Below are 17,283 nucleotides of genomic sequence, written 5' to 3'. Positions count from 1 at the left end.
TTTGTGACAGTTCTAAAAAAAAACTGTCTTTACTAAACAATACTTGCATCTACATATATTTGGAATTTTGTAATAATTTGAAAATACATGTAGTACAGGTAAATCAAATACTTAACATCGCAAAGTGTCTGTCAATGTCTATTTTCATGCAAATCCTAGCAACCCCTATCTATATTAATATTTGTGTTTTGATGCTTAAGTACTATTTGATGCAATGAAAGTTTTGATTTAATTTGTATTTTCCTTTTCCATAGTTAAATTTAATTCCCATGTAATATTTCCAAAGTTTAATGCCAGTGCACATGGCCTGAAAAGTCCTTGGCTTATAAAGGCAGCATATATATACAACATATAAATGAATTCATGGATTTATCATATAAATAGAATTAAAGTGCGAAGCATTATGGATTTTAATAAATTTAATTAGAACAAACTGTATGCTGTCAATTTATTAGTGACAGATGCCACTCAATAATATAATTGCATTTTACGCTGGTTTTGTTGTTATTTTTCCTATTGAGCTATCTATCAAGTTAGGCTTGTTTAACATTCCAAAGTGCAACTCTGACTCATAAGTCACCCTTCGTTGGATCTGACTTGCAAAAAACCTAGACTTATCAGAGGGTCAAAGTAAAATTGGCTTTTTTAATCCCTAAAATGGGTTGTTTGATTTTCAAGTGAGTATAAGCTTATCTTTTCTGAAATATTTAAATTAGAAAAAGTAACTGATGCTCTTTATTCAGGGTGAAATGAATTACTCAAGAAAAATATATAAGACAAACAGAGGAAAAATGGTTAAAAATGTGATTATAAAAGTAGGAGAAAAACTAGGATGTATGTGTTAAACTAGCATGACAGAGGACGGAGAAGCGATACTTTTTATCCATGTAGTGTCAGTCCAATACAAAGTATGTAAAATCAGCATGGTTGTTAGTAATTATGAAATTTTTTTCAATAAATAATCATAAGAGATTAAGTTTAAGTAGATATGTCATGCTCAGCATTCTGTAAGAATCATGAAGGTAAGCAAACCTCTGTGACAAACACTGATCCTAAATTTACTCACGTGCAGATTGCTTTATCACACCGTGCTCCTTTCCAGCCATTATCACATATGCATGTATTTGGAACAAGACAATACCCATGTTTACAGGAACATGCCATGTATTCACAGAATTCACCATACTGTCCCACATTGCAACTGAAAAAAAATGGATTACAGCAATTACAGTGATGATAATGATGATGATGATGATGATAACAAGGCTAACAACAACATGTGTTACCAAAAACATCAACAACAAAGGTTCATTGAAATGCTATAATCTTGCTTTCAAATCATACAATGATGTGCCATCCCTGTATGTGACTTTCAACAAGTCTAAACTTGAAGAAAACAATGTAGATCAATGTCACTCTCAAAGAAGTGTTGTCTATGCAGGGTTATCACTCATTTTTTGGATTGGAAGGGATCTGGAGAAAGTAAACTGTAGCTTTTGGGGGTCAGCATTCTTAATTGGGTTTAAACTGTACGTAAACACAAGGAAGGTTATATAACATTAAGACAATCACAGCACAGTATCTTCTACAGAGACACACCATAGCAGGCAACTTAAATTGGTCTGGGCATCATACTGAACCTACACCCTTCTGGTCACATGTCAGGCTCATGAAACCTATGAACAAACCACATCTGCCAGTGGCGGTGGACTTTGTTTATCAGAATGAACAATACTTAAAGCAGCCAAGTTTCAAAGCCAAAATTTGCAAAACTTACCATCTTCACTTGCTGCCATTGACACTCCTCAAACCTAAGATCTTAAAAATGTAGTATCAATACTACTAACATCATATGTCTATCAGCAATATTCTACTGTCCAATCTGTAATTGTAACCATCATGTTGTTTGCCATAACCATACAAATGATTCTACTGATGGTAGGCAAAAATGCCATTTTAAAGGCCGTCTACTGCACAACTGTTTTCTGTTGAAATCCATTCTATTAATTAATTAGAATAATTAGAAAAGATGTAATTTGAAAAAAACAACACTGTTCTTTTATTTACTATCAGCACATTAGGGAAACCAGCCCAAACCAGTCTAATGGGGACTGGAAATGCTCCACCAGTACAATGACTGGTGTGATGATGCAGGTCAGATCAATTGCTCAAAAACAGCTAACATGTGTACACAACAAACTGTTGATTTATTACCTTATTGTTAGAATATGGGGAGTTTATGGCCAAATGCAGGATGTCTTTTGAGAAGTTGTAAGTAGTAAAGAAATAAAAGGCAGTCATAGTATCTTTTGACCCTTTGATTTAAATTGGCCAACCATTGCTGGCAGTAAGATGGAGAGATTAATCATAATAAATTATTGCAGCAGACACAATAGAGTAAGTATTGTGATTTTTGTCATGTATAACTGTTTTATGTATTGTTCAACATGTCTTAAGAGGAACATTTAAAAGCAGCTCTTGCATCTTATCAGTGCATGAATATCAGAGTTTTAAGCATGTGCAGGTGAGTAGCAAAGGTCCAGAGTTGGTATGCATCTTTTGTACTGCATGCACATACATAAAACTCAATTCCTACATAAAATATATCAATTAACAATACATTACAAGATAATTAATTTTAAAATTGGGATAAATTATTCATAAAAGCATATTTACATCATGTATTTTTCAGTGTTTATTTAAAGTCTGAATAAATCTTCATATTTTTATTTATATTTACAGTGGTAAAACCTGCAAATATAATTTGTGGATCTCAGCCATGAGGAGAAAGAGGTCCTTTAGGATGTGACACGGGAATAAATCTCAAGTTTAAGTCAGGAACTTCCTCTGTAGAGCAAACATAACTCAGATAACTGTTGGAGAGAAGTCAGCAACATTCCAAACCCAGCAACAGAAGACAAGCTAAAAGTTCTTTGCAGGCTGAGTCATGTCATTACAACACTTACATGCTGGTACTGAGAGGATATTCTACAATTCTTTGCAAAATACAAGGGATTCAGGGGGAAATCTGGCCTAGAGAACTCTTCCAAACCCGTTAAGTACGAAGCATAATCATCACAGTGGATGTCATCAGTGGTCACCAGACATTAATCTTGTGCTGGAAACTATAAATTATAAATTCAACAGGATATTATTACAAACATTTTGCAGCGAACTATAAGATAAACGACTCTTCATTTTTCAATAACTGAAAATATACTTACTTATACCAATTAATTGTTATTGTAACGTTGCCATTAGAATCAAAATCTGATCTATGTTCAAAATTTGCTCTTTGATTGTACTATATATACACAAAATACATATTATGGTCAAAAATGCACTTATTTTGTTCTGAATCCTTTTGAATAATATAATAGTTATGATGATTAAAAATATACTGGTTTGGAAGCCAATCCACAAATCAACATCTGTCGATCTACTGGTTTGAGATCCTTGTTCTGTGACAGGTATGCATACTAACATTGACAGCCGGTCTAATATTAAAAGTTTTTAAATACTCAACATAATATTATTCATATCTATCTTCTAATTAGCTTACTTTTCTATTTCAATACCCAGTCATTTGTTTTAATTGGCTTAAGTAACGTCACTCTTCTTTATCCCGTCTCTCAAAATTGATGATAAATCTGGTAGCATTATCTTATCTGTCCAATATATATTTGAATATTTTTTCATATTCGTTTCAAGGCAGAGTTATTAATAGAGTGAAACAAATCATATTATATAATTACGAAGTTAAATCTACCTTATTTCCTGTAAATATTAACAGGTATTATGAATACTATTAAGCGAAGTTTCTAAGTGACTTTGTTTTGGCAATGCAAAATCAAGTATTTTAGTAATGTCTATCTAAATGTGTTAACTTGTAAATACTAATTTTATGAGAGAGAAAGAGAGAACATGCATAAGGATACTTTGCCTTCATATGAGTGACTATACTTTATAAATTTTGTATTTAACAGAGTGACTAAAGAGCGACAAGTTGTATTCAACTGAGTTACCCTCGATAAAGAAAGACATTATTATTATTATTACAGTATAGAAATTCCTGGACTTTTAAGATCTGATTTAAATTTTGTTTTATAACTGTGAAACAGACAAGTAAATTTAAATAACATACAGAAAGCTTAATTTTTCAGAAATTAGAACAAGCTGATAGTTGCCCAAATACGAGGCCAGGAGACCTGAATCATGAACAAAAAAGGATATATAACACAAAACAAAATTATGTTTGTAAAACATTTCAGACCAAAATTGTCCAAGTCTAAAGCATTCAAAAATAAAGAATTTTTTTAAAAATGTGCTCCAATGCCATGAAAATCTATTCAAATCATGTACAGAAATGTACATGACATACTGAATTTGTCTACCTCCAATGGCATGAAAATCTATTCAAATCATGTACAGAAATATGCATGACATACTGAATTTGTCTACCTCCAATGGCATGAAAATCTATTCAAATCATGTACAGAAATGTGCATGACATACTGAATTTGTCTACCTCCAATGCCATGAAAATCTATTCAAATCACGTACAGAAATATGCAGGACATACTGAATTTGTCTACCTCCAATGGCATGAAAATCTATTCAAATCATGTACAGAAATGTGCATGACATACTGAATTTGTCTACCTCCAATGGCATGAAAATCTATTCAAATCACATACAGAAATATGCAGGACATACTGAATTTGTCTACCTCAAATGACTTTTGCTCAATGATGCAAAAAAGGTTTCTAAAATGGGTTGAAAAATGTGTGATAAAATGGAAAAAAGGCAGATTTATGCCACAGATGTGTTCCCGAGGTTATGGCATGAATTGAAAGTAATTTTCCCATAGGATACTTGTAAATTAAGGAAGTTCTTGAGCAAATGATACCTATTTGTTTTCAAGTAATGTTTATTTATGCACAATTTTCAAACAAATTAATACATATAATAACTCAATGCAAACAATAATAAATCCATTAAAAAGTTATCGAAGACAAGGATTGGGCTGGAAGTTACTTCAGGTTGGCTTATGTTTGGCAGGCTGTCCACTTGATGTTGAAAGTTCAGATGAGGTGGAGGCTTTCAGAACCAGTGGGATGTTTAAGCAACAGAATCTGTGCTAGTAGCTTCTCTGGTCATTTTGAGATTATGAAATGCATTGCATTTCTCAAAGGGTCCAAAAACCAGCCATCACTGCAGCAAAAGGAACCTTATTAGCCTCATTATTTGTCAACTCTTCGCACAAATTCCTTGCCTTTGCCTGAAGACTGACATGGGCAAAGGGCAGTTGTGCTGGTTTTGGTGTTTGATCCATGTGGCCAATAAATGTCCCTTTTCTCTAAGCATACAACTGAACTTTAGTGGTATCTTCTCTATTATAAATGGTGTTAAAATGAAAGGATGTAAAACTGAATTAGCATAATTTGAGCACCACCTGTAAAAGACAAAACACTTAAATAGCTCATATGTCATAATGCAAAGAAGTTTACACAAATTCTACCTCATGAGATTTATCATTAATCATGCCTGCAAGGTTTTTGTCAAAAAATAATCAAACTTCAGAACAGTAAACATAAATTCAAAAATTTGCTAAACGGCCCAAAAATCTAAAGTCGTCTGCATAAACATACAAATAAGCCTACTAATTTAATTTGCCTATTTCAAAAAAGTTCAAAATAAAAGTGAAGAATTTTTTTTCAAACATCTGTAAACAAAATTAAAATTCCTATTATGGTGAAGATAATCTACTAAGAGTCATTTTTATTAAAAAATTATTTTTTAAAATGTGTTAATCGTTTTTCTTTTCTTTTTTTAATTTAAAAGGGTCCAAATCTCAAAGGTACTAAATTACAGTTATCAGGCAATATTTACAATTACTAGACAATGATGATTTACAAGGACTAGACATCAATGGAGGATTTCAGAACTTTACCAGACAAAATGATGATCTGATACAGGATTTCAGAACTTTATCTGATAATGAGGATCAACTCTTGGATTTTGTAGCAGACGACATTAATAATATTTATAGGACACTGTCAATGACGAAAATTGGACTTAACTTTCATAATTAATTTGTAACATGTATGGAATTAACATATTATGGGATATTATGAACTGGATCATTCTGAATGATTTTTATACCAGTAATCATTTACATAATGTTTATATAGCTAACTTTTTTCCAAGATTATAAGTTGTAAACAATGTTTATGTAGAAAGAGTTCAAGGCCATTATTGTCTGCATACCTGTCAACTCTCCTCATAGGAATTATAATATTTTTTTAAGGTCATTCCATGCCTTCCTCTTGATTTCATATTATCTCCCAATTTTTGCTTCACACTCCCGTTTATTACATTTTTCTTCAATAAATAGAATATTAAGTTTAAATATTATTCAAGTCAATTTATGAATGTTTATAACATTACAGCAATAGTAAAATCAGAAAATAAACCACAACAAACAATAAACTTAACAATAAAATTGTCAGAAATTAGTTTCAATCCCAAGAATGATCACTGATGGTGTAGCATCTCCATTCCACCAAAGAAACTTGCATGTGTACCATATGAACAAATATCAATTACCATCATTAAATTAAAAGAATGGTGAAACGTACCATTCAGCTTACTGTATTTATTGTATATGTTGGGACACCGTATTTGTTGGGACACCATAAATTTATTTTAAAAGTAATTTTCTTGTGCACTGTATGTTCTGGGACACATCGTTTTTTACATGTCTTAAGTTGTGGGACACCTTTTAAATCATTCAAAAACTTCATGTCAGAAAATGCACTCAAACGTAAATTTAAAAAAAAAAAAACACGCTTTGAGTGTTGTTTGTTTACACTTTTCTTCCAAGATGCAAATTTGCTAAGAACAAGAGCTCAGGTGAGAATGAATCATTTGTGTATATGAGTTCAACTTTTTCTAATTTATGCTTCAACAAAGTTTTTTATATTAAATGTTAAGGTTTATTTGCTGTACGTGCTCATTACATGACTTAGTTTGGCAAAATAACTATTGATGAGTACAGTATAAACTATTCACTGTAATTAGGTAAAAATATGTTGAGAGAGAGAGAGAGAAAGAGAAAGTTGTTGTTGTTGTTGTAGGGTTTAACGCCATTTTTCAGCACATGGTAGGCTATACATGGCGGCCAGTATTAATGGTGGAGGAAGAACCCGTAAAAACCCTGGAAAGAACCATTGACCCACGAGAAGCTACTGACAAGCTTTCTCACATACCCATATTGGCTGAATCAGAGACTTGAACCGGCGCAGACAGAGGTGAGATGGCAGTGATCCGTAACGGATAGCGTTTTAGACCACTCGGACACTCGGGGCTCCCAAGAGAGAGAGAAATTGCCCGCTCTACCTCCTCAGGCTCAAATTCATCCTCTTCACTGTCACTGCCATCGCATTTAATATCTCTTATGATATTGTCCTCACATCCATTTTAGTTACTGTTAATACCACAAACTTTAAATGATTTTTGGATCAAAGCGATTTAAACATCTTTTATTTACACAGCAGTGATATCTGACACAATCCAAGTACTGCTGAACAAACGTGAATGCTGCTAATATATTTTTAAAAAACCTGTTGCCCAGTTCCTATTGGCTTAAAAGTCAATTTCAGGACGTTCACTTGACACAAATTCCTTCACATAAGCACATATAGTGTCCACACTAACAGGGATCTGCAGATCGCATTGGACAAGAACCCACTTTGCAATTTGTCCAGCTAACTCATTGCCATATGATACTGGTCTCCCACTCCTTGATAAATGTTCCTATTCATTCAGCTGCTGAGAAAATTCTATTTGTAACCAATTTGCAATGGTTAATTTGGGGATTTTGAAATGTCTTGCTGTTACTCAAATTCCATGCAATTTTGAGAAATTTACAACTTCCTCTTTTTGCTTTAATGTAAAACACTTGTAATGCCATTGCCTGACATCATTTTTGTAGGCATCATATATCTCCTGACTGGGTCTCCAAGTTCGTGTCTTTTTTGCACCTGGTTCATTTTCTTTTACATCTTACTCCTTCTCTCCAGCATGCTTTTTTGGTCGACCTACGGGCCTCTTAGGTGAAGCTTTTGGTAATGCATTTTCTTTCCATGCATGAGGCAAGGCCTCTTCATTACTCGAGTATCACACCACAAACTTATCCATAATAGCGAAGCTCTATAATGTAGTTTATTTTGTTTTCTTTTTATTCCGCTTTATATATGCTATATACGCAATAACAATGACTGAAAGGAATAAATTTTTGTGTAAATGTGTGAGAAGTTATCGTTTCAAAGTGTTCCATTGTTTCTATTTATTTTCAAAATCCCAATGAAATACCGGTATAAACAAATCAAAGTTGGCTTCCCCATGTTGGCCGACTTTGTATACATGTTTAGTTTTTTAAAATTCTCCACGCTAAAAGGACTCCAAAGTCTGCTTTTGGGGTCGGCTTGCTTTGTAATAAATTAACCTTTGTATCTGATATCCTACTGGTAAGTTCAAACATCGAGTTTATGGCTGATACAAGGTGTGTTTATTCAACACCTGGGCTTTCATTTATAAGCCATCTGTAGTCATAATTGACACAAATGGGTTTCGAGTTCTTCAGTGCAAATAGTATACACAGCATTAACTTGTTTTAATAATACCTTTTGTAACCCATGGAATCAAAAAGATTGTCATCTGTACTCACATTGAATGTATTTCTAATGATGATTTTAGTTTGCGAGATATTGTCATATTGTTACCATGGATATAATACACTCTTGGTTATTTTGTACCTTACCTTGTCACACATGAATGGTAGGTGCTTTTGAGCAATGGGGTTTATAATTCTCACTCTCTCTCTTTTGTCTGTGATTTTGCAGGATCCAGTTTTCATTCTCATGACATTCAAACCTTCAGGACATCCAAACATGATTCGTTTCTCAATATTCACATCAATGACCAATGAGTTGTGTTGTCTGACGAAAAACAGTAACACTATGGATGCATGCGCTCCTTAATATGGAGTTTGTGGATTTATTTTTCCTTTAATAAAATGCTAATGTCGACCAAAAAAGTGAATAAATGATAACAGTACAAGGTTAGTTTCTTTCATTTTATTATCAAATAAGAATTTTATTTATCTGTTTTAATGCAACATGCGGTGTGACCGATTGTGGGGGGGGGAGGGTGTGTGTGTGCAAATTGAACACAACTTATTTCATTTCCTAAGTCTTTGGACACATGATGTAGGTTAAAGTAAAATTCACCCTAAGTTCTCAGACACGAAAATAAATAATTACTTTTTCGTGTCCCAACATATGCGGCAAATATGGGATGTGTCCTCAACAAATGATTCAGAATAAATATGTTTTTTAGTAAACAATGTTAAATACCTTTCGAGTTGAGATATAAAAGGGATACAAAACAAGGGAAAATAAGTTGCCACATGTATAGTACATATAGCTTGAGACTGCATATTTAGGTATCACTAGTTACAACAAAACACGGCATCGTTTATTTGCCAATCAACTGCTCATGCTTATATACCACGCATGGTTTCTTTGAATTATGTGAGGGCCAATTCTTTTCACAAAATAATTTCAATGATAAAGGAATACCGCCATGTCGGCCAATTCTGCGTGTCTGGTAATTCTGCACAACGATACGTCATTTCTGTAAACATTGGATCATGTGCTACTTTCGGTCAAAAATCCATTTTGTATCCAGAAAGAACAATCATACATTAATTAAGAAAAGTGATATTTATAAAGTTTACAAAATAATCCCACACTTAGACTCGAAATGCACATAAAAATGTGATTTCTAAATGGCAAAGTGAAGACCCACTCCATGACCCTCTTGAACCTGTAACTCAGAAAATTCAATTTACTAGGCATCTTTTAGAATCATACAAATAAAATACATTATATAAAAGATTGAAATGTGTACCTTAAAACCAAACTGTATTTTAATCCAAGTTTCCAATTTTGCAAGAAGTTGTCCCACACGTATAAAATCGTCTGCTACCCAACATGTCTCTTGCCGCTAAAAGATAAATTCTCAACAAATTCCCCAGCGTATAGTCTGTTTCTAAATTCTGTAGTAATTTTTCCCCTTCAACATGACGTTGTAAACACATTACATCCTATTCATTGTTGTTTCTCTTCCATGTAATAGCTTATTTTCATAAAATGTTGAACTTACTAACTTTTTTACAAGATTAGTTTAGTTTGCTTAATATCTCTTGCCATATTGGCATTTTTACATTTAATTTGTAAAACTAGCTATAAACCTGACCCAATTACTCGACTGAACTGCTGACAGAAACAGTCCAGAGTAATGTATTTCATTTCTGTAGCCCGATGGATAAACATTACATCTTTTCAAAGCTATGCGCAGAATAGGCTGACATATCGCGAGTCTGGAAAACAGGGGGGTGGTATCCTCTGTGTCCAAAATTAATATTATTTTGAACAGAATATTCTGGTGACAATTGCATCTTTTCAAATGGTAAGCATTGCTGTATTTTATTTTTGTCAATCGCTTGAATTCGGTATGCGTTTTGCTTCATTATTGGAAACGAAAACCTTAGGTGTGCAGAAATGCCCAAGAGCAGTGTAACTGTCAATTAGTCACCCTAGCTTTCTTGCTTGTTTGCTTAAGACAAACCTTAACCTATTGTGCAGTTTGACCACAGCTAAAATATAAAAGAAGGCATGTCCTGGGAGAAAATAAGGCACGTCACAGTGAGAAATGGTGCATTCTTTGAGAATTTCACGCATATTGGACCCAGAAGATTGGTCAATACTGAGTGAAAACAAAGCTTTAAAAATGCTGCAAAAACAAACCTTCCAATTTTAGGTCACAATCGCCCTACTTTTGAATTCAATCTCCCTACATGGCTTTTGAAAATCTGACAGGTATGTGTTTACAGTTAGACTAGGATTTTCCATTGGAAATCTTTACATTCTATTAAATTACAAATCAAGTGAAATTGTGTAAAATTGGAATTTGGCAAACAAGTATTAATTTCTGTTCCATATCAGTCTGTGGGAATCGAAGCAGTCCTGTTGTTGACATCAGTTACAATTTGAGAGGAATTCTTTATTTAAAATAGTCATTGGAATTCCTGAAGTACTCATTAACTTTGGATCAATACATTAATTACAGTTTTGTGATCTTCCAAGACAATCTGAACTGCATCACTGTGTTATATCAGGACATTCAAAACTACTGAAATACATTCAGAACATTTTTTATATTTTTAGACTTGTGATAGGACATTGAGGATTATTTAGAATTTAACTTACATGATTATCAGTGTCTCTTGAAGTTTTACTTTGTACCAAAGGGAAATAAATTGCTTGTTGATTTTACTTAAAATGCTAGTTTAATTTTCTTTCTGCTGCATATATTTTAAGACCTTGAGTCATAACACATGAATTTAATTAGAACAAATTGCAAGTTTGCAATTTATTTGTGACACATTCTTCTCAACAAAATAATTGTATTGTACACTGGTTTTGTCATTATTTTAATCAAACAATCTATCTATCTAATCATTCATATATATATATATATATATATATATATATATATATATATATATATATATATATATATATATATATACACTGTATATATATATATCCAGTCTGGCTTGTATACTTTTACAGGTGCAGCTCTGACTCACTGATGACAAGTCACCCTTTCAGACAAATCTTACTTGCAAAATACAACCCGACTTATAGGAGGGTGAAAGAGAAATTGTCTTTTTGTAGCCCTTAAAAAAAAAGGGGGGGGCTTACAAGCAAATATATACAATAGTCATACATGGATGATTCCAGCCAGCTTTTTTAAAAAAGAAAAACCCTCAATATCAGCCTGCAATCGTTTTTTTATTGTGTTTTTAATTTTTGAAAGTTTTTCTTTTCTAAGACTATCCATAACTTTATGATTGGAAATTATTTTTAATCATACTGTTCAATTAAGATCACAAAGAATTTTCCACTGTTGGTCAATATCCATTATTTGGCCATCTGTGCACTCCAACAACAGAGTCTTGTCAGACAGGATCACAGCAATGCATCTGTATCTGTTGTTGGGAGCAGCAAGCAGTTTAATATGTACATGAAAGTATGTATCAATCACTGAAACAACTCCAGGTGTTCTAATGAAAAGTAATAAACAGATAAATCAAGTACAAATGAATGTAGTTGTACTGGGTTATCTGTAGAAATGTGTCACTGTTTTGATGCCAGCACGTGTTCCTGATGACCATTTAACCACAGAGAAAACTTGTGACACTCCCAAATACATGTAGTCAAATACCATCGCAGAATGGGATTAGTTTTCAGCCCAAGCTTTATATTGAAACACCAGAAACATGTTTTGAAACCATGCAGACTGTATAAAATGATCACAGCATAAACAAAGGTTTTTGTTACCATGGGATCTCAGAAAAATTAAGAAAGGGATGGACACTGATAGTGAGACCTGGAGGTACGTTAAATGTTTGAATATATGTTTTATATTCCCGTTGTGAATACTTGTCAAAAAACAGCTTTTTCTAACAAAATTGTTTATTTCTGTATAAATTATTTTATTCTCAAGAATCAAAAATCTCTGAAAGATCATTAAAAACATTACTCCGAGGAATTTCAACACACACCATTTGTCTACCACTGACAACCCGGCTGTAGAATGTCCATCATATTCCATGAAAAACGATGGAAAATGCTGGAAAATTCTAGCATGGAAAACGCTGGAGTATTTGGACTAATATTCCAGCCTCTGTCCAGGGTAGGCTGGAAAACCCTGAACAATTCTTGCATGGAAAACGCTGGACAATTCTAGCATGGAAAACGCTGGAGTATTTGGACTATTATTCCAGGCTATGTCCAGGGTAAGCTGGAAAACCCTGGACAATTCTAGCATGGAAAACGCTGGAAAATTCTAGCATGGAAAACGCTGGAGTATTTGGACTAATATTCCAGCCTATGTCCAGGGTAGGCTGGAAAACCCTGGACAATCCTAGCATGGAAAACACTGGAAAATTCTAGCATGGAAAACGCTGGAGTATTTGGACTAATATTCCAGCCTATGTCCAGGGTAGGCTGGAAAACCCTGGACAATTCTAGCATGGAAAATGCTGGAAAATTCTAGCATGGAAAACGCTGGAGTATTTGGACTAATATTCCAGCCTCTGTCCAGGGTAGGCTGGAAAACCCTGGACAATTCTTGCATGGAAAACGCTGGAAAATTCTAGCATGGAAAACGCTGGAGTATTTGGACTAATATTCTACCCTCTGTCCAGGGTAGGCTGGAAAACCCTGGACAATTCTAGCATGGAAAACGATGGAAAACCCTGGACAATTCTAGCATGGAAAAAGCTGGAGCATTTGGACTAATATTCCAGTCTTTATCCAGGGTAGGCTGGAAAACACTGGACAACACTAAAATTTAGCTGAAAATTGTTGAAATATTTTATGAAAACGAGATTTTTAACAGTGATGCAACTTTTATTTGATGATAATTTCAAGAAGAACATGATCCAAATTACCCCAACCAACTCCTTGTATTGACTGTGATGTTTAGTAACTTTTAAACAAGGAACAAAATTAAAAACTATACTTGTCACTGGTAGCTTAATAGGTTGTGCACTAGTATTCAGTAGACAACATGGCTTAAGTTGTCATAAATATCGCTACACTTCTACTGGTGTGTCATAAAATCCAGATTACTGGCTCCTTAACATCATCCGAGTTTCTAAAAATATGTTCTCTTACTCTAGTTATAGTTTGAATTTATTCTGAAGCAATCTTAACAACAAAATAACAAAAATTCACGTTAATTTCTATCTCAATTTTAATTAAAAAAATTTAAAATATTTTTTTTTTACACGTCTTGTTTCATAGTTCATTCACCACATTTCTTATTTTTCTGTTGTCACCACTGGAGTCTGTGGAAGTGATGGTACTCTTGATGGTTTAACCAAATCGCAAAGCTTCTGTCTCACCATCACCTCCCCAATGTTGTACTTCTCCTTCATGATTTCTGAAATACAAATCATTGTATATTAATGAATAGAATCAAGCAAGATTTCAAATTTATTTCAATCCCATATATATATATAGAGAGAGAGAGAGGGGAGTGAGAGAATGAGAGTTATGCCTGAAACATTTCATGCAATTACAGTACTTTTACAATCCCTGAGGTTGGTAATTGTAATGAGGCACTTGGCTTGATGACTAACTTGATAGGCTTAAAAACCTGTGGTTTCCATCACAAATTAAACTGGCTACCTAACTGCTCCTGTGGCCTAAGTCTAAGTGGTTAGAGCGCCTGCTACGGGTGTGAGAGGTCACAGGTTTGAACCCTTAACCGAGTCATACCAAAGACTTATTAAAAGAATGGTACTATTAGCTGCCTTGCCTGGTGCTCAGCATTAACCCTTTACCTCATGCAAGCGTCTTTTGATGCCTCTACTCCATTCACATGGAAGCGCCTTTTGACGCCTGCTGTAAACATCAGCCATTTTAAGCCGGTTTTCATAGTGCCACCTTCGGGGAAAACCCCCATTTAGATACTACATTCATTTCTGTGAATGACAATTACATCAGATCACGTGGTCACTGTTTATGCCCTGGTCGATATCTGCTATTTAAAGTAACTGGGTCATAATCTCCACTCTCCAAAATGGAGGTCGCGGATTTCATTCAGTACTTACGAAGTTTTCATGATTAGAATCAGAACAACGAAAGATTCAATAACTTTGGTAAAGGCTCTGATATTGATGCAGGCAGCAATTAGTTTTCATAAATTATCAAATTCAGATGACTTAGTGATGTAGATGCAGACGACAAATTGTAAATTTCAAGTATGAGAAATGGCAGCTATGATTGGTCACGCAGCCTCACTGACATGACGGTAAATGAGTCCTCTCAAGATTTTAAAGCACGTAAAAAATTCTTCAGTGAAAAATAATTACGCAGCTATAACAATCAGACTTTTAATCTTAAATTTTTCCACACATAATAGATGTGAACCAAAAATGTAAAATGGTTACAATTGCTGTTTAACATAAAATACACTACACTGCTTAACAGTTAACAGGCAGGCTTATGCGTATGGAGTCGAATAGGTAACAGGTGCTCTATTTATAGCATGCTGCACTTTGTAATTATGCTCTATAAGGTAAACGGTTAAGAGGTTAGTGTTAGGACTGGTCAACCTGGTGTCAAGATAATGTGAATGGGTGGGAGACATTATGCTACATGTCTGTGGCATGATATCTCAGTGCTAGACATCACTATAAATTGCCACACTGCAGACATCGTAGTGATGTGACTAAACATTTGTTAAAGCTATGTTACTAAACATCTGAATCACGCACACACAAACTGGCTACCATATACATGCAGCTGTGATTATACCATTTAAACTGAAAGTAGATTTACATTGTCCATTTGAATATTGCCTGTCTACACTATTATGTTTCAAGTAGTAGTTGTGTATACGTTTAAATTTCATAATAATGTTCCAGCCTTAGTTCATAAAAAAATTTTGTTACAATTTGGCATATATTTTGTCATAGGTTAACAAAGTTGAAAACGCATGGTTAATAATTTAAAATATACCATAAATTATTTGAATTCTGGACTGGTCTTGGAGAGGTGGCCTTGTGTGTACTTATTATTGGCTCTTGCCCCAGGTAGTGTCTTTCCAATATATTCACCAGAGCTGTACAGCATTCTGAATATTTATTTATCAGCTTTGTTAAAATCCAAAATTTGACATATTTCTGCCTCATGCTGGGTGTGAAAAAAAATTTAATCCAAATTTTCACCATGATGATTCATATGCACTAAGTTTCTGATATATTTACTTATCTACATACACAACTCCAGGTTACAGCTAATGTTCTAGACATTTGAATTTGAAACAAATGTGGTATTACCTCTCGCTTGCTTAATTCAAATTAAAAGATCGAAGAATTTCAATGAAGCTGTCGCCATCAAGTTGTTTACATAACTGTGCCTTGCCACTTTTTTTCTGAAATTAAAGGATACAAACTAAACAAGTATTTTTGGTGAGGAAAATTGATAATCATTTCCAACAGTGTACAACTGTACATTCTTATTAATTATACAATAAGTTACTATTAAATATTACTGAAATGGCTGAATATAAATTGGATAGACAGAAACAAGCCATAATCTGAATTGAAGATTAATTGGAAAAGAGATCTACTGGTATATTTCTGAGTCACAGTCTAAAATTAATTAAAACAAATATAACTTATTGCTACAAATAGCACACTGTCTGGAAAATAATAACGAAAATGTAAAAAATACAAATACCAGTCAGATCATTAATAATATCAAGGGTGAATAAAATTTAAAGTGAAATTTACAATTTGGAAATGTATATTCGCAAGGCCGGCACGTACCAACTTTTTTGAAAGACAGACACGAGATGACTGGTCATTGTGCATTACGATAAGTAAAAAATGTTGCCAATTATGTAAACAAAGCTTAAAACATAACACATACCTTTCAATATCCTTACTATTTTGACGTCTAATTTATGTCTTCAAACAGCATAAAAAAAAGAAATTGTTCCATAGGATATATTTCGTAATAGCTTTCCGTAAATTTACGTCACGCGAAGTCTTTCGCAGCTAAGGTATTTGGCGGCCGTGCAAATAATTTTGCTACAACTGGACTGAGTAATGACTTACCTGCTATTTTCGCAATAATACACTCATGGTATCCCTTGAATCCACGACGAACTGCCATCACTTTCTCTCCCGTGCGATATTCCTTCATTTCTTTTCGTGGCGAGTGTACATCAGCCATACAGATTATGCCTCCCTGAATGGGACGATCATTCACCCATATAACCAGGGATATTTCTGGTTCAGTGGTCATCTTAAAATCCTGGGATATTTTATATTTTACAATTTCAATGACACTCCAATCGAAAATTGCGCCCAAATTCTAGACTGGTTATCCAAAGCGTTTTACGGTGCCAAATTTGGAACCAAAATTTACAGAAAGGTTTTTTTTTTTTTGTTTTTCCTTTTTACAGAAAATTTGGTTCTAACGCATGAAATCGAAATATGTCGGCTTTTTCAATGTAGTAATTGGTTAAAAAAAATAAGTTCATAATTTTATATCCCATCATAGTCAGCTTCATCAGCCATCATCATACGGAACAACCTCGGCTATTTCTGCGTGACAAAAACGTGACTCC

At 33.8% G+C, this 17,283-nt stretch overlaps 1 protein-coding gene and 1 long non-coding RNA gene across 2 annotated transcripts in view; both read right to left on the bottom strand.

The window, feature by feature from the left end:
- The window catches only part of LOC149781478 (uncharacterized), a 430,415-nt gene that overhangs the window by 178,120 nt on the left and 235,012 nt on the right, over positions 1 to 17,283 (bottom strand). The window contains exon 27 of the mRNA XM_089934971.1: positions 1,067 to 1,201. Within this exon, the coding sequence (XP_089791097.1) occupies positions 1,067 to 1,201 (135 nt within the window). The remainder of the gene's footprint in view (positions 1 to 1,066; positions 1,202 to 17,283) is intronic.
- On the bottom strand, positions 13,927 to 16,958 carry LOC149781480 (uncharacterized). The gene is made up of 3 exons (XR_016414726.1): positions 16,769 to 16,958; positions 15,986 to 16,080; positions 13,927 to 14,082 (listed from the first exon to the last, which is right to left on the bottom strand). It is a non-coding gene; the product is annotated as an uncharacterized LOC149781480 (long non-coding RNA).

The sequence above is a fragment of the Sinohyriopsis cumingii genome, chromosome 15 (assembly GCF_028554795.1).
Source record: "Sinohyriopsis cumingii isolate HCF-2022 chromosome 15, ASM2855479v2, whole genome shotgun sequence".
NCBI lineage: Eukaryota > Metazoa > Mollusca > Bivalvia > Unionida > Unionidae > Sinohyriopsis > Sinohyriopsis cumingii.
The sequence above is the reverse complement of the archived record's forward strand: the minus strand, read 5'-3'. Positions and strand labels throughout refer to the sequence as shown.